Source organism: Populus alba, chromosome 9 (assembly GCF_005239225.2).
Source record: "Populus alba chromosome 9, ASM523922v2, whole genome shotgun sequence".
Taxonomy (NCBI): domain Eukaryota; kingdom Viridiplantae; phylum Streptophyta; class Magnoliopsida; order Malpighiales; family Salicaceae; genus Populus; species Populus alba.
This window is the reverse complement of record NC_133292.1, coordinates 9496764-9520546: the sequence shown is the minus strand read 5'-3', so window position 1 is coordinate 9520546 and position 23783 is coordinate 9496764. Positions and strand designations below refer to the sequence as shown.

The window sequence follows — 23783 nt, the reverse complement described above, 5'->3', positions numbered from 1 at the left end:
AAGTCCAATCACAATTCAATATATCATTTTAATTTTTAAAAATCAAATTGAAATTAAATTATTTAAGCTATTCGAATTAACTCATTTGTTTTCCGTGGATGATGTCCTGATTTTTGCTAGAGCTAGCGCAGGCCAGAGGCGTTTGATTATTGATGTGCTTTCCAATTTTATTATTGATCGCATCTTTGCTTTCTGCCCCTCTAGATAGCGTGATGTGGGCTGCTAGCTCTAATGGAATGTACACCTCGAAGTCTGCCTATTTGTGGCTGTTACGAAGGAACAGAAATCTGCAGACAAATGTTAAATGGATCTGGGCATGGAAGGTTAAGGCTCCGGAGAAGATAAGGATGCTGGTGTGGCACATGATGCGTGCTTGTCTGCCTACCTATTTAATATCCAGAATGTAATAATTGGAAATATTTATGATATTAGGTTATATCTATTGACATTATCACTTGTTCATTACAATTCTCGTAAATAAAGAAATCTACTCCTTGAATTATCCACCATTATTTCTCCTTTAGAAAATTACCACCATTTTTTCATAAATTACCAAACCCTTACATTTCCACTATCAGGCTGCTCCGGCCCCGACGGGTAAACGAAAAAACCGCTCAAAACTCTAACGATTTAACAAATTCCCGGCCTCTCATTCTCCCACTCAAAAATCTAAACCCCACATCCACTCCAAAATGGCCATAAACCTTCTCCTTCGCCTAACTATCCTCCCCTTCTCCACCACGTCCTCCTCCCCCGACTCTCCAACCAACCGCCGCATTCTCATCTTACTCGACGACTTCGCACTCAAGTCCCCACACTCTCTCTTCTTCAACTCCCTCCAATCCCGCAACAACTTTAACCTTGACTTCAAACTCGCTGATGATCCCAAACTCTCACTCCAACGCTAAGGCCAATATACGAAGCTCTAATCATCTTTTGCCCCTCCATCGACCGCCAGTCACACTGTGATCCCTTCTAGTTTTCCGGTTAGGTTTTGGAGGATCGATTGATATCGCTGCGATTGCTAATTTTATTGATTATGGTCATGATTTGATTATTGGAGCGGATGCTAACCTGTCTGATTTAATTCGCGAAATAGCCACGGACATTGGTGTTAATTAATTAATTGTGAGATTTTTTTTATCATTTGTTTAGTGTTAAACGTAGGAGTGTAATGTAGTCTAATTGGTGTAGGATCCAGCAGCTATGGTTATAGATCATATTAGCTATGCGGTGTTGGATTTTGAAGGAGATCATACATTAATTGCTTGTTTTATTAATTTTAAGGTGATTTTGGGACGTGACAATATTGAAGTAAAACAATTACAGAAGTTTTGATGTCGATGCTCGTGTTGCTATGCTAGTGATGGTTTTGTTTTAATTTCTTATCAGTAGTTCTTTTACGAATCTGGTATAGGCTCCTGTGCTTTTTGAAGGGGTTGCACATACGGTAAATGCTGCAAATAGCTTGGTAATCTGGATTTATCTTGTCCACTCTGCAACTGTTGGCAGAATTGAAGCTTAAACGACTGTTTTACCTTAAGTTGTTCATCAAAATGTGTGGAGTTTTTAGGTATTAAAAGTTCTTTCGGCTTCTCAAGCTGCATGTTCTGCTAACCCCAAGTCTGCGATGTCAAGTCCTCCAGAACTCACTGGTTCTGCAATCTCTTTAGTATCGGTTGTTCATGTGCAACCTTTTGTTCTCTGTTGTCTTCTAGATTTTGTCTCATTAACTGCCATAATGTTTTTATAATTGCTATCTTGATATTTTTATGATTTTTTCTTGTTTTATTTTATTGAAAATGTGGATTGTGGAATTATATTTGCTTCCATGCTATGCTATTATCTATGCTCCGCTAATCTTTTGTTAAATATCAATCTATGGCTGGGTTAACACATATCAGGCAACATTTTAAGAGATTGTTATCAATTATGGAAGGATACAAGAAAACTTCCTAATGCAACAAAGTAGCAAAGAGAAAGCAAGATTCACATGTAAACTCAAAGAATAAAATGAATCGGTATGCCTGCATGTAACATCTCAAAGAAAAAAAATGCCCGTGCTTTCCTTTCCTTTCAGGCAAGGAATAATGCACGAATTTTGATTGCTGGCTCATTAAGCATGTTCAGCAACAGTATGTGGCAGTTCTTAGGTGAACAAATTTTCTCTTTGTGTACCCATTTTCAGATTCTTTAGATCTCTGGGGTGCAGAAGGCAGGGAGCTCAACCAAGTCAGTGAAGCCTTAACTTCCCTTTTTGTTATCATTTAAATATGTTCTGTGATCCATATGAAACTGTAACTATGTTCATTAAAAGACTGCGAAGATGGATGTGTACACTAGAAAACCTGACTAAAAAATGAATACAAGAAAGGATTAACTTACTGAAGTGAGGTTACAGGAAGGTTGTGGAATTCTGTTGCTTTTTGCAGAATTCAGGTGGTTTTTTCTGGACTAGAAGAAAAACATGGCTTACAATTATTTTTTTCCTTTTTGTGATTATCTGTCAAGGGCAGTAATGACAATGTAGTTATTGGTGTCTATTAAAACTACAATTTGGGACTTCTTCTTACTTGGTTTTCAGCACATGCGGTTGACTTAGTTATGAACGTGAACTGCAAATGAATGTCATTATCATGCTGAACAAATCTTGCAGATGGTATTGACACAAGTTAATTTTATTTTTTGATGCCAGACATGTGAAATCCGGAAATGAGCAGTTCTTGACTGAACTCAACAAATGGATTTTCCATGATAGAGATCTTAAGGTGAGGATGTTTTCATTTGTATTTTGGTATGATCTCTTAATATTGCCGAACATGAACTCATTCTGAACACTAGGAAATGAAAATTGCTATTTTCTTGTTGGTTACTTGTGATCACCTTATGTCCTTATTAATGCATTTGTTTAAGACAGTTCATGATTTACTGGCTGTAGATGTAAGACACCACAAAGTTGGGGAAGCTGATGAACCTGCAATGTACAGGATCAAAGATGAATTGGTAATATTTCTCTCTTGTTGTTTTTCTCTTTTTGTTGTAGAACTGGAGAAATAAATTGTGGATAAGCTTTGGTTGCAGGTATACTCTGTTGAACATATGTGTGGTCTGGAGCAAGCTGTGAACCATATGTGGCAGATGATGTTCAAGTGCAGTTTTACATGATGAGCCCCTATGTTTTGAAAACCTTGTCAACAGATACAAAAGTAAGCTAGTTGATTATTGAGCATGTGTATGCATATGAATTTTGGTTTCCTCCATTGTTGAGGTTTTTGCTTCATAATTATATGTACTGCAGGGTCTGTATTTCACATCTTTCAAGGTTCCAGATGTGTAAAGGGTTTTCCAGTTCAAGATGGAGTACCAAAAACTTGATTTTTTAAGCTAGCATTTTAAATTCCAGATTCTTCAAAAAGGAATTTCCAATTGATTGGACTAAAGGCTTCTGCGGTGGTGTGTGATGCCTTTTTCATAATCATCTGGTCTTGTTCATGTGAAACCTGCATACCTGTGATCTCTGCTGTATTTTTTGACTTTCATTGCATAATAGGTGGTTGCTTGGGATCTTGTTAAGTTATAACAAGGCAGGATGAACAAAGTAACGTGTACCTTTGCTTATGCTTTTCTTCATGCATCTTTTTCACATGTTGCCTAGCTACCAGTTGAAGTTATAGTTAAAAAGGGGAAAATAAATGGCACAGTAGCTTGAAATCTTGCCAACTTAATCAAATTCATTACAAACCTCTTAAGTTCAACAATACTGACAGTTTGTATTTCATTTATATTCAGTGTTATAGTTTGTTGAGTATTGAATAAGTACAGTGTCTTTCTGCTATAGCTGCTATTGTTGATGCCGTGGGTTTTTGAAAATTGAATTGCAGATTCCAGTCCAGCCCTGTAGACATAATGAATATGAGAGATTTATGCCAGCAGCTTACCCCTACTATGGAGCTGCATTTTCTATGGTATTGCTCCTCTCTAAACCACCCTTAGCCATTTTCATTTTTAAAACCCTGCCATCAAAGTAACCATTTTCATTTTTAAAAACCCAGCCATCAAAGTCATTTTATCTATCACATCACTGGAGTTTAGGTTATAGACCCCTTCAGGTCGTCTGCCAGTACTCGTCTTTTTAGAATCTGGGATATTAGTCTTTGAGCTTCTCATATTGCTCCTTCTTGGTTGGGCAATGGAAGTTGATATGATGAGCATTTTGGTATTCACCCCTGGCTTGGTTTAGCGTGGACTGGGCCTAAGCTGGATCGTTATTCAATAATTCTCTTCAGACTTGCTTATTGATTTGACCAAGAATAGCTCTTTATCAAACCTAGTTAAGCTTGTTCTTAATATAGAATCTATAATTTCCTCCATGGAAAGATTTCTGTTGCTGTGCTGGTGTCATTGCTTGAACCCTAGATGCTAAGGTTTGGAACCACAATACCCAGGGACTATTGGTTTCCTCCATACAAAGGTATGGGCATCATATTGAAAATGCAACCTGTCTTGCTTGGAGGGAGCAAGGGATTTATCTCTGCATTAGTTTAAAAGATCCTGGGTCTGCTGGGCTCCTAAATATACTTTCTTGTTAATATTTATGTTGTTGCTTGACTTGTTAGCTTCTTGTGGTTTAAACAAGTTGAATGAAGTCAATTAACTAGTTTACAACCCAAACTTTTGAGTTGTTCGTATGTAGTTTTTTTGCTTATTAGACCGGTTATCCTCTTGAGAATGCTACATGACTTCCGGGGGATTGGAGTGTCTTATGTCAGGGTTTTTCAACTAGCAATAATCTATGCGTGTAGATCACTGATACCTGCTTCTATCAACTGCACAAATATGCTAAATCGTGGCTCAAACCAGAAACATTAGTTGTGTTTTCTGGGGTTGCTGCCTGAACTGGGGCTTCTTTTTTCTTGTATGAAAGGTTTTGAAACTCTCTTTCAGGTTTGTGGTTCCATTTTACTGTCTTTTTTATGCCTTATTTATATATGGTGTCCAGATTGCAGGATTCTTCATTTTCACCATAGCCCACTTGCACAGCAAGTAGCTGAGATAACATTTGATGTTGAAGAAACTGCCTGCGGGCCTTCCGTGACAACCCCACCAAGGAAGAAAAAAAACGGAGAGAGGTAGAGAAGAGGGGGGAGGGAGAGGGAGAGAAATTGAAAAGAACGAACATTTTGAGTTGGAATTGTTTATAAGCAATGACATTGATAGATAATTACAATCTTGATGCGTCATTGATTGAATGGTCAAAGAATCACTTGGTCTCTCGTGTTATGGGTTCATGGCAGACGACAACTTAATTAGTATACCTCTTAATTCTGAAAAAAATTCTCTGTTTTTCCATTTTTGTTTGTTACAGAATGATTTTCTAATAAAATTTATAAAATAATTGTCTAGTATAGTAAAATTATTAAGTCATGTATTTTTCTACAATATTTTTAATTAAAGTTCATTTGATAAAATACTCATAATTGGAAAGGGGTAATTTAACACACACACACGAATAAGCAATAGTGATATGGCATATCAATAATTGACGTTTTCAATTCATATAAAAAATCAAATATGACGATCTTTTTAATTAACTTCCATGCCTATTGTTTTGTATAGAGCAATTTATGGAAAGATTTTTCTCGAAATCACCTTTCAAAAATTTCAAGATTTCTCTTGAACAGTACTATATTAGAACAATATCTTTATAATCTCCTTGATTTTCTTTTACCAGAGTATACTATGCAACACGTGACTTCACTTGAAAGAAATTACTAGTTGATTTTTTTTTTACAACTAACTCGAAAATAGTTATTAGTTGAAATATATACTAAATAAAGAATAGAATAGTATACTTGAAGGAAATATTTTTTTGTTATTGAGTTTGAGCAGTGATGTGCTCTAGAAATAAAAATAATAATGATATTAATTCCAGATTGGATTATTATTGGATCGAATCCAAGTAGATTAATATTTGATTCATTTTATAAAACATGTTAATTATAATTAGACTAGAATCATAAAAATTGTATACAAATCTGTTTAATTACATCGAAGTCAAATAAAATTCAAGTCAAGATCCGGGCCTTTAACGAACACTAATCGAAAGCATAATTTCTTATTGTTGAGTCCATTTTTATTTTTATTAAAATTTAAAATGATAACTTTCTCCATTAACTCGTGCCTAGAATGCTAGTGTTTTATATAATCATGTTTCAAAATTATATATATATATATATATATATATATATATATATATATATTATTGATTTTTTAAAAACTATGTGTGTGTGTGTATTATTAACTGTTTTTTAAATTAAAGAACCATTCTCATATACACTTCTCATATGAATTTAAAGAATCATAAACCACTTAATAGGTAAATAAAATATATTTTTTAGAATATTTTTAATACATCATAGTATTTATTTTCCATTGGTATAATAAAAGATTTAACAACATATTTATTAGCACCATACAATAATTATTGAACATGGTTGAAACCGTGTTTCGTCAAATTTTAAAAATATATATTAAAATTTATTTTTTTATGTTTTTAAATTGTTATATTATACTGATTTTAAAAATAATTTTTTAAAAAAATATATTATTTTAATATATTTTTAAATAAAAAATACTTTAAATCACAGTAAATGCACCAACAACATCACGAGTTAAGTCCTTTCAAGCATCAAACTTTGAAATATTTAAAAATAACAATTTCATCCTTTGCAAAGAAAGGCGTGGGGGCCGACTGTCGATAGTATATCGAGGAGTGTCAATAGCTGCTCCCTTCTCCGTTTGTTCTCCAATTTGCTAGTATATTAACTGTATCGCTAATCATACAGGAAACAAATTACATTCCCATTTCCTTCCATTTACATCGAGATTTAGAATTTGTGAGATTGCCTTCCATTTATATCGAATATACCTAACGATTTCATTCAACCTATAATAATTACTCAATCCTTTTCCTTCCATTTGCATCGAGATTTGTGAGATTTATGTCCATATTCGTTGAAATATAATCACTCGATCCACTATATATACATGTAGTGTAGAAGGGATTCAAGGGCCCTAACTACAAAGATTTAAATTCTGAGGGAAAGAAATTTTGATTGAGATCGACATGGAGGGTAAGGGTATTCGGGCAAGCATTCTCCTGGCCCTGGTGCTGGTGTTGATGATTCTGTGTAATGCGAGAATGGCTGCTTCAGACTGCTTTACTCCCTGTGTTCAAAACTGCAAGCTTCAAATTGATCCAGGAGAATGTATAAGAGGATGTGAAATTAAATGTGGCGATGGTCCAGATGTGAATCGTCAGAATCAAGTGGATTCTGGCAAAGGAGCTGCAAAACTAAGTTAATGTCTAGCACAGTTCAGCTGTTTTGAACTTTGCAAAAAGCATGCATCACATCCATGTATCTTCTTCAATAAATGGTTCATGATTTTTTAATCCTATTTTGTCTCTAACTTTTCTGTTTTTTTCAATGATTAAGACTTGAGACATTATTACGAGTGATAATTTTTTTCAAAAGGAGAAGAAGGTAGAGATAATAAATAAATAAATAAACCAAGACGAGACTCCTAACTATCATGCCACAGCCTTTGATTGTATTGCTTCTGACAGCAGCTTAACCAGTCTCTAAAATCTGACAACGATTGAGGAATTCATCCCATGAGGGTTAAACGCCAATGCCACCAGCAACCACCTGTCATTTATTCATCTCCTTTATAGGGAAGGACAAGTCGTCTATAATCTAACAAATAATCACCTGCATATTAACCAGAAAAACACTGGTGTCTCTGGAAATGCAAGGTATATCGTGTTTCTAAAAATATTAAAAAAAAATTATTTAAAATTAAAAAAATTTATGTTTTTTTTTAATTTTGATATGTAAATATCAAAAATAATTTTTTAAAAAATAAAAAATTTATTTTAATATATTTTTAAATAAAAAATATTTTAAACCATCATTATTATCATAATTTCAAACAAAAATCTCCATCACCATAATTTCAAACAGAAATCTTCATTGGTGGCTTTGGCTATACCATCATAATGATTTTTACAAGACGAATTAAAAAATTAAAAAATAAAACATTGTCAAACTGGCTCCGCCGGAATCAAGTTTGGCCACCCACCACCATGTTATTTTGAAATTATGTCTAATATTTTTCATATCCTCCGAGCTTGATTGTTTTTTTTTTTTTTTCATAATCCTTTTGATCAATCTAACAGCCTTGAGTCAGGACTCTAGTTCGAGCTATAAAAGACAAGTGATTCCCTATTATATCTTTTTTTCTCACACAATGAACGATTCTATACTCAACACTATTTTTATTTAACTTTATAAATATTAAAATAAATACTTGAAAAAGAAAATTAACAATTTAAATTCATAAATAAAATATATATATTCTGTCAAAATCTTCTGTTTTTATTTATTCATTTCTTTTTTATTTGACATAACCATGACTAATTTATCATTAAGATGGTTTTTTCAATACAAATTAAAGCATGTAATCTAGAAACTAATAGGAATTCAAATGATTTACATTTAAGAGAAAAAATATATTTTTTTAAATAAAGCTCTGTTTTCTATATTCATTTTTTTTTTATTTTTTGAGCAATACGGTTTTTATCAAAAACTTTGTTCTTCGTATAAAATCTTTGTATGATACATAAAACAATTTCCAATAGAAAAACAAAAACAAAATCAAGATCCAAGTTTTCAGAAGCACAAACCGATTATTCACTTGAAAACACCCCAAATACATCCGAGAACTTCAATAAGTCCAATTTTAAATGCAAAACTATTATCAAAACCCAAAAAAAGAACTCTTTACTGTCCCCATACTGAAATATTATAAAAATAAAGTGTGATGACTGAATCAAACAAACCTAACACTACAAAGACCAAATATGAAAAAACTTAAAACTTCAAGGACGTGAACAATCCAGCTATTAGACCATTACCTTCTCACCTGAATGAATGGTTGACCTGAATTTTCCAATCCCAATTTACCATAATTCGGTGGAACGAAAGGACCACACATAGTAGCGGCATTGGCCTCAGTGATAGTCCCAACAATAATTAACCGATTCAAGCTCTGATTCGGTCTTTCAACACCCTTTGCTGCCAAGCTAATTGCAAACCGAGAAAAGCAGCCCAAAAATCACCAGGTTGCCATAAACCATGTCGCCAGAAAGCCCCGTTATCCTGCGAAAAACAACCGGGGTTGCCTTGGCTAGCTCCTTCAGTTTTTAACCTTCACCCATTTTAGCCACGTCAGCACTTTGTTCCTTCTTTCAAACAACGAAAACATTAGCTGTCAGTTCCAAGAGACAAGCAGCATAATCTACATTGGACTACTTAGGATGACGTATCGTAACATCATACATACCATACAGGTCTTAAGTGTTTACAAGTGCGATGAGCATGCCTAAAGTTGCTAGATTCGCTTACAAGTATGTACATACATACACATACAGACATTGTAACTTGGATTGTTTGATACTTCAGAAACAAATCGAAAGTTTCGTGGTGTCACGGAAGAAGCTGAGCCCTTGCATTCTCTAATGCTGCATTTGCTGCATATACCAATGAATCCCTCTCGTCTTCAAGTTCCAAAGCTTGTTCCATTTTCTCACATGCAGCATCCAAGCTTCTCTCTGATTCAGACTTAAGGTTAGAAATTTCACTAACACAAGACTTGCACCTCGAAGTCTCAGCCTCACAGAAAAACAATTGTTTCTCCAGTTGAAGAAGCATGTTTTTGACACGTGAAACTTCTACGCGAAGTGATTGGAGGTGGTTTTCGGAAGCTTCATAAGCAGATACTGCCTCCACATGGCGCTGAGAGATGTTATCAAACAGGGTTTTCTTATCATTGTAATGGCCAAGGAATTCTTCTGGAGAAAAGTCTTTGCCCATGGAGTCCTCAATTCCAGCCAGTTTTGATTTGCATTGAATGTATTCCCTCACAGCCTTGGAAAAAGATGCATAGTCGATTGAGAGATGGCGCAAAGTATCAAAAGTGTTTTCCGCCACCTTCAACATTGTTTCATGCTGAGTCTGATCCATAGACTGCAGAATGTCGAGCAAACCTTGCCCAAACGTTTTCAAGGCTAACTTTGATGTATCACTGTTCTCCACCACAGTTTGCATCCTTGAAGGCTCCTGAAAAATACCATTTGGATGCTCAGCATCCTCTCTAGGAGATTGTAGAAATGGACCTTGCTGTATATCACTTTCATCGTCATTTGATGAACTGCCTGCTACGAGAGCCAGGCCTTCAATATCACCCACATCTTCTATAACAGGATCAAAAGGAGAAGTGCCTGTTGCAGAATAGGGGTGTTAGAACTGAAGATTTGAGGAAGGAAAACAGCTGAACAAATGAATGGACAATATTTACAGCAAAAGAAGGGTTCACCATGAGGCTCTTTTAGGGACCAATAAGTGAGGTCAAAGCAACCCTACCCAATCAAACACAGACATGAAATTGTAAAAACTGATAAACATCATCAGTCAACCACCAAAATGAAAAATGAACTCAATGTTGTGAAATGATAGTGGGGATCATGCAAATTATCAAAACAAACGGACAGCAATAAACAAATAAATCAAGTACCCAAAAAATATACACCTTCACTTTTTGTGTGGATTATATTAGAAATTTGCAAAGAGAACTCTGGTTCTTGGCAAGAAATCTCAGGCTTCGGTATTAGTGGGGGGACTTGAAGTTCTGTCCCTGACACAAGATCCCAAGGCTCGGAGTCCTGCATGACCAGGTCCCTAACAAGGACCTCATCTTTTCTGACAGCTGAATCCATGGATGAATTAGGATAATTTTCAACACTCTCCACCATTGTTGACTCCAACTCCATATCAGAACTCCTATTGTCTTCCGTGCACAGTTCATTGTTTCCAGTAAACAAGGACCGACGGGGAGGGTATCCCTTGCTTTCATCTCCTTGCATATTCTGCATGTTATTCCCTTCAGAATCTGCCCACTGGAAAAATTTACAAGCTCCATGGTTCTGTATCAAAATCAAACCACTTTACTTGGATCAAGACAAGCATTACAAACACATGAAAAAGGAAGGAGAAACACACAAGTAAAAACTAATAACTGTGTTTTAACTTTCACCATCTCGCCCAAGGACCAAGACTTTACAGCTACAATCAATTATTGGAAAGCATTGGAAAAACAGCTTTATTCTCCAGAGGTGATGCCCGGCTGTGGCCAGGAACTTTCTTAGGTTTTCTTGAGAAAATTTAGAGTGGGACTGCTGTTATGAAGTCAGTTTCATGTTCTTGTCTTTGAAAATACGACAAAGAAAGTTCTTTAAATCTAAATTGTTGAATACAGATCAACAGTAAGGCTTGTGTTTAATCTTCACATCAAATATGAAACAACGACCCGCTATTAATGATTAAAAATCCCAACGGTTGATTAAAATGTGATGTGGACTTTACGAACACGATAGAGCATGATCTGGAGAACATGGAAGCGTCGAGTCGAGTAAGATCAACGAAGAACAGCACCAGCCCGTCACAATGATTATGAACAGATGGCATATATTGAGGCAAAAAATCAAGACCCAGAACTCAAAACAGGTTAGAAAATTGTTGAAAAGGAAAACGAAGCAAAAGTCAAAGAGCACACCTTCTTAATCCGGCAAGCAAAATACCATCGGCCTCTATCCGGACCACTTGATACGATATTTAAACTGCATGACCCGGCACCACATGGACACATAGGAGGTTTAAATCTAGGAACAATTTCGTCACTCCATTTGAAGAATCGGCAACTATCCTAAAAATTAACAACAAAAGAGCAATGCAGAAGAAATAAGGGAAAGGTGGGACATGAGGTGTAGACTGGACAATAGTACTGTACTAACCGATGTTCTATGATCAACAGGGCAAGCATAGAACTTTCTGCCAGGATTTGTAACGGTGTTCGAAGTTGAAACTTTACAAGTGCCCCGACCACAAGGGCATCGAACCACTGGAAGATCAGGAACCTGCACTGAAGGCGAGGAGGATGATCCAGGGCTTAAGGCCAGTGATTTTGGGGGGGTTTTGCTGGGGCAATCTTTGGACCAGTGGCCAAGCCTTTTGCACATGAAGCATTGATCATGTTCTTTAGGGTTCCTCTGAGGAGATGGGGAAGCAGAGGATGATGCTTGTGGTGGAGTTGAGGAAAATGGATCGCTGTCGTGACACTCGTGGCTCTCACACGCCATCACTTCCACCGACTCTCTGGTTTTCTTCGAGGAGAACAGGACGGAAGGGACCGAGTTTGCTTCTTTTATTTTGGTTCACACTGACTGAAGGGAACTTTCTTTTGTGATTAGACATGAGAGAAGTTTGCGTATGAGCTGAGAAAGCTAGTGCATTGCTATATATATTATAGTCTAGAGAGAGGCGCATGAGGCGGAATCTGCTCTCCACTCCACCTCTCTATGTTTTTTTCTCTCTCTTTCCTTTCCGATCATCATGAGAAGATGACTAGATCAGGGTATTTCAGACCGGTCGATACCTCGACCAAGATTAAGTTTTTTATATATAAAAATAATAATTCAAAAGTGCATCTTTTATATGATATATTTAAAAAATCAATTTGTCTAAAAATTGATTTTAAAAATTAAAATTCAATAAATCAGTAGAAAAAACAAACCCTTGATAGCTAGAAGACAAAATATCACTCCCTCCAAACAATTTCCTATATTATTTATTGGAGATGCAACTCCACCCCGTACATTAGTTCCTTGTAAAAAGCACTAAATAAATATCATTAAAAAACATAAATTTATTTCTTTTTTTTTATTTTCTTCAATCTAAAATTTATAATACACTCTAACTGTGGAATATGTATAAGTGAACAAATTAACGTCAAGCGTGGAGGAAAGAAAAATAAATAGAGACATTATTATTCATTTAAAGGTGAGCTAAGGTTTTTGATTTGAAACATGAGAAAGCTTATTTATTTTCATGATTGAAGCAATTTTTGGTCCCCCTGCATTTTTAAATTTTTTTATAACATGCGATTTATTAAAAATTATGATTAAATTATAAGTTTTGCAAAATAACAAACACGTGATTTTGATGCTTTTAAGAGAAAGAAAGAAAATTTCTTATTATTGCTTGTGAGAAATTATCAAAATAACATTAAAAAAATTAATTTGTCCTTTTAAGTCATTTTCCAAACATCCTGTAGGTAATTTTTGGACAACCATGCATGCAACTAGATACTTTTTAAATTTATTTTTTTCTCTATAGATAATTTTTCTTAATCATGCTTTTTTTCCTGCTTTCCTTGCGTGGCAGGCTTGAATAAAGCCACGTAAAGGCTAACTTTGAATGGAAAAGAAATAATTTCTGGAAAAGCCAGGTTTGTTGTCCTTTATATTAGTTTTCCTTTTTACCTTGAATGAACTTTCTGCGTTCTTTTAAAGCAAACCGTATATGTTGAATGTTTAGTAATGCTAAAAACATATTTTACTGTTCACCTGATACCCATACAAAATTTATGTGAACCACGTGTTTCCAGAAAGTGGAGAGTGAAACTGTACTGTTTATGTGAATAGTAGAGTAATTTTTTTGCTGTTTTTGTTTGAAAGGTCCGTCTAAAGTTAAATATATTAAATCAAGTTTAACCAGTTAAAAATTAATAATTTTTAATTATATTTTATTTGAAAAATTAAATGGAAATTACTTAATGACATAACATTTATAAAATTTAATTATAATTATAATTTTGTTATTGGTCATATTTTACTTGATATTATTACGCACTTGAGAAACCAAGAAAACTGTAGTTCTTATTGGATGAATTTCATATGTGATGAAATTGTAGATATTTTAATGAAACAATAAAAAATATTTGATATAAGTATTTTTATTATTATTATTATTATATAATAGAGTAGTTAAATCTACAATATTTAAATTAAAAACATCAATATATATATATTATTTAATAACATCAATTTGAAAAGTATTTTTTTAACCAAACACATTAAATTACTTTTTGTTTAATACCAATTTCAACGACAGTTTTAACCAAACATGTATAAATATCAAACCAAACTTAACTACAAGTATTTTTTGTAAAATAATTTTTTTAAACCATAACCGCAAAAGTTACCACAATATTAAACACACCTTGGTAATGATGGTTCATAGAGATGCCGGACTTTGTTTCCTTTTTTTTTTCAATTATATTCAAGTAATACAAAGGTGTTTAAAAATTATTATATTATCATAACAAAGACTACTAAAGCATGGATATTTAATTAATATAAAATTTGTGATTTTTCAAGTTTTTTAATATATTTTTATATAATTTTATCACATTTATAAATATTTTTGTCTTCAATGATATACAAAATACTGGAATTTTTGTTGGGTTTGTAATTTAAATTTTCTATAAAAAACCAGACTGGATTTTTTGTGAAACAATATGTGCAATATTTTTACAATTGTATGTTTTTTTTTGTATTATTAAATAAAAAATTGTTTGAAAATACATGAAGTCGGGTCAGGAGTTCTTACAATTGTATGTTTTCTTATTGTATTATTAAATAAAAAATTATTTGAAAATACATGAAGTCGGGTTGGGAGTTACAAAATTTTACCCTCTAAGACGAGTTTAATGACAATGCAAAAGCATTTATTGTAACCTGGACATTCCTTTAAAGTGTTGAATTTTTTTTGTCCAGTCTGCAGTATAGTGCGGAACAATAACATGACTGTTTTTTAATTAATCTTTGTATTGTTTTTATTAAATATAAAAAAAAATGTTATTGAATCGTAGGTAATTGGTAATTGAGTTTGGTGATGATAACCTGATCAATCCAATATATATATTACCGTTTATTTTTTAAAAAAAAAAATCAAAAATCTTGCACCTTGACTCTTTTTTTTTTTTGTTTATTTTTTATGCTAAAAAAATCTAATCTAGTAAACCTAGTTTGATCTAATCTGCTTGAAGGACTTCAATAGGCATTGCAAATTTTATAGTTTTACAGGGAAAATTTTAAAGAAACAGAAAACATACTTACTAACTCTACAATTCTCTACAAAATTGGAAAGCATTAAAATATTGTTTTTAAAGTTATGTAATAATCTTGTTTGATTCACCTGATTTAATTATGTTCATTTATTTTATTTTTCTAAATAAATCAAGCAAGACCTTTATTCCCATTTAAAAAAAAAAACTAGAGTAAAAGACATGTTTCCTTAATTTTGTATACATAATATCTTTTAAAAAAATAAAAAACAAAATAAAAACTAAAAAACTATTTTCTAAAACAACACTCTCTAGGAGCGAGTAAGAGAGAGCTATGGGTTTTTTTATTTTATTTTAAAAGTGATTTTAAAAAATTATTTTTTTTTATTTTTTTTATTTTATAAATTACTTTGATATGCTGATATTAAAAATAAATTTTAAAAAATTAAAAAAATATTATTACAATACAATGTATTTTAAATAAAAATTACTTTACAAAATTATTATTATCACAGTAACACGCCTCCAAACTAGCTCGCTCACTCAAATCAACCACACCTGTGAAAGGGTGAAAAGCCGAAGAGGAGTTGTTTACTTTAGCTGATCAAATTTAGGTCAGGCCAAAAAAATGAAAACGTTTCATAAATTTCCAAATTCTTGAAAAAAAAAATTTATCTAAATTAGTTTAGACTTTTTAATACCGATTTAGTTTTAATTAAGTCTCAAATTGTTTTATGTTTTTCTTTATTTTTATTCTAAATTAACTATACCAAAAAAGGGAGGTAATTTTTAATCCTGCACCTTGTTAACATCCGTGGCATCATTTACACCTTTTAATAAAAAACAATTGTATTGAAATGGTTGCATGTGATCAAATTTCCTAAAGCACGGGGATTGAAAAACCTCCGTCCCATTAAAGCTGTGGTTGGAATGCTGAAAAATACGGGACCTATAAATACTAAAATCTATTTTTTTTTAACCTGGTAGCTGTGTTTTGTTTAATACATAATCGCAACTGCCTAAACAAATATAGCCTAAATAGATCGACAAAACGAATAAACTGATTATTATACACATATAAAAAAAGAAGGAATAAATTGATGATCATAATGAAACTTTACAAGGAGCATTTATTCAACTGAAACTATAATTAATAAAAAATAGATCGTTAATGGTCACAAATCTTAAGAGATAAATTGAAACTTAGGGACGGACACATGCAATTTGTTGTTTTTCATTTATTAATATAAATATAGTTTACATGCACTTTAACTAATTCTATATCTACAAGTTTTAATAATTTTAAAGATAAAGAGCTTTATCCAATTCTATATGGTGCAAGACAATTCATTGTGACCTCTCATCTTGAAAAAAAGCCTTAGTTCTGGGAATTCTGGTTCTTAGATTCATGGAGAACTGCCTCACAAGCCATAACATATTAATGTGGTTAAGCACAAATTTTTTTGAAAATAAAATACAACCAACTCGATAATAAGGACATGATTATTTTTCCCATCACACGCATACATCATGATTAGCTTGAAAAAAATCAGAGATAACTACAACAAAACATAATCGGGCTGGGTATTGGCAAAGGGAAGTCTGGTTCTTGTCAAGGAATCTCAGGCTTGGGTATTAGTGGGGGGACTTGAAGTTCTGTCCCTGACACAAGATCCCAAGACTCGGAGTCCTGCATGACCAGGTCCCTAACAAGGGCCTCATCTTTTCTGACAGCTGAATCCATAGATGAATTAGGATAATTTTCAACACTCTCCACCATTGTTGACTCCAACTCGATATCAGAACTCCTATTGTCTTCCTTGCACAGTTCATTGTTTCCAGTAAACAAGGACCGACGGAGAGGGTATCCCTTGCTTTCATCTCCTTGCATATTCTGCATGTTATTCCCTTCAGAATCTGCCCACTGGAAAAATTTACAACCTCCATGGTTCTGTATCAAAATCAAACCACTTTACTTCGATCAAGACAAGCATTACAAACACAGGCAAAAGGAAGGAGAAACACACAAGTAAAAACTAATAACTGTGTTTTAACTCTCACCATCTCCAGAGGTGATGCGCGGCTGTGGCCAGGAACTTTCTTAGGTTTTCTTGAGAAAATTTAGAGTGGGACTGCTATTATGAAGTCAGTTTCATGTTCTTGTCTTTGAAAATACGACATAGAAAGTTCTTTAAATCTAAATTGTTGAATACAGATCAACAGTAAGGCTTGTGTTTAATCTTCACATCAAATATGAAACAACGACCCGCTATTAATGATTAAAAATACTCAATCCTTTTCCTTCCATTTGCATCGAGATTTGTGAGATTTATGTCCATATTCGTTGAAATATAATCACTCGATCCACTATATATACATGTAGTGTAGAAGGGATTCAAGGGCCCCAACTACAAAGATTTAAAGGCTGAGGGAAAGAAATTTTGATTGAGATCGACATGGAGGGTAAGGGTATTCGGGCAAGCATTCTCCTGGCCCTGATGCTGGTGTTGATGATTCTGTGTAATGCGAGAATGGCTGCTTCAGATTGCTTTACTCCCTGTGTTCAAGAATGCAAGCTTCAAATTCACCGAGGAATATATATAAGAGGATGTGAAATTAAATGTGGCGATGGTCCAGATGTGAATCGTCAGAATCAAGTGGATTCTGGCAAAGAAGCTGCAAAACCAAGTTAATGTCTTGCACAGTTCATCTGTTTTGAACTTGGTAAAAAGGCATGCATCACATCCATATATCTTCTTCAATAAATGGTTCATGATTTTTTAATCCTATTTTGTGTCTCTTAACTTTTCTGTTTTTTTCAATGATTAAGACTTGAGACATTATGACGAGTGAGAAGGCAGACATGATGATGATAATAATAAATAAATAAAAAAAGACGAGACTCCTAACTATCATGCTATAGCCCTTGATTGTATTGCATCAGACAGCAGCTTAACCCAGTCTCTAAAATCTGACAGTGATTGAGGAAGTCCATCCCATTAGGGTTAGACGCCAATGCCACAAGGAACCACCTGTCATTTATTCAACTCCTTGATAGGGAACGACAAGTCGTCTATAATTTAACAAATGCTAAAAGTCCCCGTGGGAATGGGATTTTTTTAGAAAAATCACGGGTTAAGGAATAACAATTTATTAAATAAATTGTTAAAATAAACTGATATATTTTAGAAGATAAAAATTAAAATTAAAATCCTAGAAACATATTGAGATGTATGAGAGTGTGATTAGGATTTTTTTTTTTAAAGTGTTTTTTAATTGAAAATACATTAAAATAATATTTTTTATCTAAAAAAATTATTATTAAAATTAACATGTTAAAATGATTTAATAATATAAAAAATACATTAATTTAAAATTAAAAAAAAAATAATAAAACATCATCAAACTAGCTCCGCCGGATCAAGTTGGCCACCCACCACCTTGTTATTTTGAAATGATGTCTAATATTTTTCTGCCCTACGAGCTTGATTGTTTTTTTTTTTATTTTTCATAATCCTTTTGATCAATCTAACAGCCTTGAGTCAGGACTCTAGTTCGAGCTATAAAAGACAAGTGATTCCCTATTATATCTTTTTTTCTCACACAATGAGCGAGTCTATACTCGACACTATTTTTATTTAACTTTATAAATATTAAAATAAATACTTGAAAAAGAAAATTAACAATTTAAATTCATAAATAAAAAATATATATTCTGTCAAAATCTTCTGTTTTTATTTATTCATTTCTTTTTTATTTGACATAACCATGACTAATTTATCATTAAGATGGTTTTTTCAATACAAATTAAAGCATGTAATCTAGAAACTAATAGGAATTCAAAAGACTTAAATTTAAGAGAAAAAATATATTTTTTTAAATAAAGCTCTGTTTTCTATATTCATTTTTTTAATTTTTTGAGCAACACGGTTTTTATCAAAAACTTTGTTCTTCGTATAAAATCTTTGTATGATATATAAAACAATTTCCAATAAAAAAACAAAAACAAAATCAAGATCCAAGTTTTCAGAAGCACAAACCGATTATTCACTTGAAAACACCCCAAATACATCCGAGAACTTCAACAAGTCCAATTTTAAATGCAAAACTATTATCAAAACCCAAAAAAAGAACTCTTTACTGTCCCCATACTGAAATATTATAAAAATAAAGTGTGATGACTCAATCAAACAAACCTAACACTACAAAGACCAAATATGAAAAAACTTGAAACTTCAAGGACGTGAACAATCCAGCTATTAGGCCATTACCTTCTCACCTGAATGAATGGTTGACCTGAATTTTCCAATCCCAATTTACCATATCCATAATTCGGCGGAACGAAAGGACCACACCTAGTAGCGGCATTGGCCTCAGTGATAGTCCCAACAATAATTAACCGATTCAAGCTCTGATTCGGTCTTTCAACACACTTTGCTGCCAAGCTAATTGCAAACCGAGAAAAGCAGCCCAAAAATCACCAGGTTGCCAGAAACCCCCGTTGTCCTGCCAAAAAAACAACCGGGGTTGCCTTGGCTAGCTCCTTCAGTTTTTAACCTTCACCCATTTTAGCCACGTCAGCACTTTGTTCCTTCTTTCAAACAACGAAAACATTAGCTGTCAGTTCCGCGAGACAAGCAGCATAATCTACATTTGACTACTTAGGATGACGTATCGTAACATCATACATACCATACAGGTCTTAAGTGTTTACAAGTGCGATGAGCATGCCTAAAGTTGCTAGATTCGCTTACAAGTATGTACATACATACACATACAGACATTGTAACTTGGATTGTTGGATACTACAGAAACAAATCGAAAGTTTCGTGGTGACACTGAAGAAGCTGAGCCCTTGCATTCTCTAATGCTGCATTTGTTGCATATACCATTGAATCCCTCTCGTCCTCAAGTTTCAAAGCTTGTTCCATTTTCTCACATGCAGCATCCAAGCTTCTCTCTGATTCTGACTTATGGTTAGAAATTTCACTAACATCAGACTTCCACCTCGAAGTCTCATCCTCATAGAAAGACAAATGTTTCTCCAGTTGAAGAGGCATGAAAATTCCAAAGCTTGTTGCATTTTCGACACGTGAAAGTTCTACACGAAGTGCTTGGACTTGGTTTTTGGAAGCTTCATAAGCAGACACTGCCTCCGCATGGCGCTGAGAGATGTTATCAAACAGGGATTTCTTATCATTGTATTGGCCAAGGAATTCTTCTTTAGAAAAGTCTTTGCCCATGGACTCCTCAATTCCAGCCAGTTTTGATTTGCATTGAATGTATTCCCTCACAGCCTTGGAAAAAGATGCATGGTCGATTGAGAGATGGCGCAAAGTATCAAAAGTGTTTTCCGCCACCTTCAACATTGTTTCATGCTGAGTCTGATCCATAGACTGCAGAATGTCGAGCAAACCTTGCCCAAACGTTTTCAAGGCTAACTTTGATGTATCACTGTTCTCCACCACAGTTTGCATCCTTGAAGGCTCCTGAAAAATACCATTTGGATGCTCAGCATCCTCTCTAGGAGATTGTAGAAATGGACCTTGCTTTATATCACTTTCATCATCATTTGATGGACTGCCTGCTAAGAGAGCCAGGCCTTCAATATCACCCACATCTTCTATAACAGGATCAAAAGGAGAAGTGCCTGTTGCAGAATAGGGGTGTTAGAACTGAAGATTTGAGGAAGGAAAACAGCCGGACAAATGAATGGACAATATTTACGGCAAAAGAAGGGTTCACCATGAGGCTCTTTTAGGAACCAATAAGTGAGGTCAAAGCAACCCTACCCAATCAAACAGAGACATGAAATTGTAAAAACTGATAAACATCATCAGTCAACCACCAAAATGACAAATGAATTCAATGTTGTGAAATGATAGTGGGGATCATGCAAATTATCAAAACAAACTGACAGCAATAAACAAAGAAATCAAGTACCCAAAAAATATACACCTTCACTTTTAGTGTGCCTTGCATTAGAAATTTGCAAAGATAACTCTGGTTCTTGGCAAGGAATCTCGGGCTTGGGTATTAGTGGGGGGACTTGAAGTTCTGTCCCTGACACAAGATCCCAAGGCTCGGAGTCCTGCATGACCAGGTCCCTAACAAGGGCCTCATCTTTTCTGACAGCTGAATCCATAGATGAATTAGGATAATTTTCAACACTCTCCACCATTGTTGACTCCAACTCGATATCAGAACTCCTATTGTCTTCCTTGGACAGTTCATTGTTTCCAGTAAACAAGGACCGACGGGGAGGGTATCCCTTGTTTTTATCTCCTTGCATATTCTGCATGTTATTCCCTTCAGAATCTGCCCACTGGAAAAATTTACAACCTCCATGGTTCTGTATCAAAATCAAACCACTATACTTAGATCAAGACAAGCATTACAAACACAGGCAAAAGTATGGTGAAACACACAAGTAAAAACTAATAAATTTGTTTGAACTTTGACCATCTCGCCCAAAGATCGAGTTTACAGGGTTACAGCTACAATCAATTATTGGAAAGCATTGGAAAAACAGCTTTATTCTCCAGAGGTGATGCCCGGCTGTGGCCAGGAACTTTCTTAGGTTTTCTTGAGAAAATTTAGAGTGGGACTGCTGTTATGAAGTCAGTTTCATGTTCTTGTCTTTGAAAATACGACATAGCAAGTTCTTTAAATCTAAATTGTTGAATACAGGTCAACAGTAAGGCTTGTGTTTAATCTTCACATCAAATATGAAACAACGACCCGCTATTAATGAGTAAAAATCTCAACGGTTGATTAAAATGTGATGTGGACTTTACGAACACGATAGAGCATGATCTGGAGAACATGGAAGCTTCGAGTCCAGTAAAATCAACGAAGAACAGCAGCAGCCCGTCACAATGATTATGAACAGATGGCATATTATTGAGGGAAAAAATGAAGACCCCGAACTCAAAACAGGTTAGAAATTTGTTGAAAAGGAAAACGAAGCAAAAGTCAAAGAGCACACCTTCTTAATCCGGCAAGCAAAATACCATCGGCCTCTATCTGGACCACTTGATACGATATTTAAACTGCATGACCCGGCACCACATGGACACATGGGAGGTTTAAATCTAGGAACAATGTCGTCACTCCATTTGAAGAATCGGCAACTATCCTAAAAATTAACAACAAAAGAGCAATGCAGAAGAAATAAGGGAGAGGTGGGTAATGAGGTGTAGACTGGACAATAGTACTGCACTAACCGATGTTCTATGATCAACAGGGCAAGCATAGAACTTTCTGCCAGGATTTTTAACGGTGTTCGAAGTTGAAACTTTACAAGTGCCCCGACCACAAGGGCATCTAACCACTGGAAGATCAGGAACCTGCACTGAAGGCGAGGAGGATGATCCAGGGCGTAAGGCCAGTGACTTTGGGGGGGTTTTGTTGGGGCAATCTTTGGACCAGTGGCCAAGCCCTTTGCACATGAAGCATTGATCATGTTCTTTAGGGTTCCTCTGAGGATATGGGGAAGCAGAGGGTGATGCTTGTGGTGGAGTTGAGGACAATGGATCGCTATTATGACACTCGTGGCTCTCACACGCCATCACTTCCACTGACTCTCTGGTTTTCTTCGAGGAGAACAGGACGGAGGGGACCGAGTTTGCTTCTTTTATTTTGGTTCACACTGACCGGAGGGAACTTTCTTTTGTGATTAGAAATGAGAGAAGTTTGCGTATGAGCTGAGAAAGCTAGTGCATTGCTATATATATTATAGTCTAGAGAGAGGCGCATGAGGCGGAATCTGCTCTCCACTCCACCTTTCTATGTTTTTTTCTCTCTCTTTCCTTTCCGATCATCATGAGAAGATGACTAGATCAGGATATTTCAGACCGGTCGATACCTCGACCAAGATTAAGTTTTTTATATATATAAATAATAATTCAAAAGTGCATCTTTTATATGATATATTTAAAATATCAATTTGTCTAAAAATTGATTTTAAAAATTAAAATTCAATAAATCAGTAGAAAAAACAAACCCTCTTGATAGCTAGAAGACAAAATATCACTCCCTCCAAACGATTTCCTATATTATTTATGGGAGATGCAACTCCACCCCGTACATTAGTTCCTCGAGTTGAGAATAATGGAATGTGTTGGTTGTGCCTTGACCAACCTTCCTATTTATATAGAGGCAGTAGAACACTACAGTAACTATAATGATTACAACATCCTATATTAGAATCCTATTCTGATAGATACATGAGTAACTGTAATGATTACAACATCCTATATTAGAATCTTATTCTATAATATGCCCCCTCAAGCTGAGGGTGGGGGATCAACCAGAAGCTTGAATCGAAAAGTAGTAAAGGATGCAACAGGAAGCGGTTTAGTGAAAACATCGGCAAGTTGATCTCGAGAGGGAATAAAACGAATCTGAATTTCTTTCTTGGCAACACGGTCACAGACAAAGTGATAATCCACTTCAACATGCTTAGTACGAGCATGGAAGATAGGATTTGCTGAGAGATAGGTAGCACCAAGATTATCAAACCAAATGGTAGGGGTAAAGACTGAGAGAACCTGCAAATCTGTTAACAAGTATTGAAGCCAAATGACTTCAGCGGTACCATCAGCAAGGGCTTTATACTCAGCCTCAGTAAAGGAGCAAGCAACAGTGTGTTGCTTGCCGGATTTTCAAGAAATCGGCGTCTGACCAAAAAAGACAAGATAGTCGCCCGTAGACTTGCAATCATCAATACTACCAGCTCAATCTGCATCTGTAAAGCC

At 34.6% G+C, this 23783-nt stretch overlaps 2 protein-coding genes and 1 long non-coding RNA gene across 10 annotated transcripts; 1 reads left to right on the top strand and 2 right to left on the bottom strand.

Moving 5' to 3' along the window:
* Positions 1 to 115: 115 nt before the first annotated feature.
* Positions 116 to 5273, top strand: LOC118059020 (uncharacterized). Of its 5 annotated transcripts, XR_012170654.1 has the most exons (6): positions 125 to 2232; positions 2696 to 2768; positions 2939 to 3003; positions 3082 to 3206; positions 3882 to 3965; positions 5000 to 5273. It is a non-coding gene; the product is annotated as an uncharacterized lncRNA (long non-coding RNA). The 5 variants fall into 5 exon arrangements; XR_012170657.1 differs by having other exon boundaries at positions 116 to 2232; positions 2918 to 3206; XR_012170656.1 differs by having other exon boundaries at positions 123 to 2768; positions 2918 to 3003.
* A 3456-nt stretch (positions 5274 to 8729) lies between these two features.
* LOC118058739 (uncharacterized) lies at positions 8730 to 12516 on the bottom strand. 3 transcript variants are annotated; one of them, XR_012170649.1, is made up of 5 exons: positions 11912 to 12516; positions 11674 to 11823; positions 10636 to 11044; positions 9406 to 10342; positions 8730 to 9307 (listed from the first exon to the last, which is right to left on the bottom strand). XR_012170649.1 is itself a non-coding variant. In XM_035071484.2 (4 exons), the coding sequence occupies exons 1-4, from the start codon at positions 12254 to 12256 to the stop codon at positions 9549 to 9551; spliced, it is 1698 nt and encodes a 565-aa protein (XP_034927375.1). In that variant the 5' UTR covers positions 12257 to 12516; the 3' UTR covers positions 9381 to 9548. The 3 variants fall into 3 exon arrangements, 2 of the variants coding, with proteins under 2 accessions (XP_034927375.1, XP_034927376.1); XM_035071484.2 differs by lacking the exon at positions 8730 to 9307 and having other exon boundaries at positions 9381 to 10342; XM_035071485.2 differs by lacking the exon at positions 8730 to 9307 and having other exon boundaries at positions 9381 to 10342; positions 10651 to 11044; positions 11912 to 12513.
* Positions 12517 to 19141: 6625 nt separating this feature from the next.
* On the bottom strand, positions 19142 to 22829 carry LOC118058738 (uncharacterized). 2 transcript variants are annotated; one of them, XM_035071482.2, is made up of 4 exons: positions 22251 to 22829; positions 22013 to 22162; positions 20968 to 21376; positions 19142 to 20674 (listed from the first exon to the last, which is right to left on the bottom strand). In XM_035071482.2, the coding sequence occupies exons 1-4, from the start codon at positions 22593 to 22595 to the stop codon at positions 19830 to 19832; spliced, it is 1749 nt and encodes a 582-aa protein (XP_034927373.1). In that variant the 5' UTR covers positions 22596 to 22829; the 3' UTR covers positions 19142 to 19829. The 2 variants fall into 2 exon arrangements, with proteins under 2 accessions (XP_034927373.1, XP_034927374.1); XM_035071483.2 differs by having other exon boundaries at positions 20983 to 21376; positions 22251 to 22825.
* Positions 22830 to 23783: the final 954 nt, after the last annotated feature.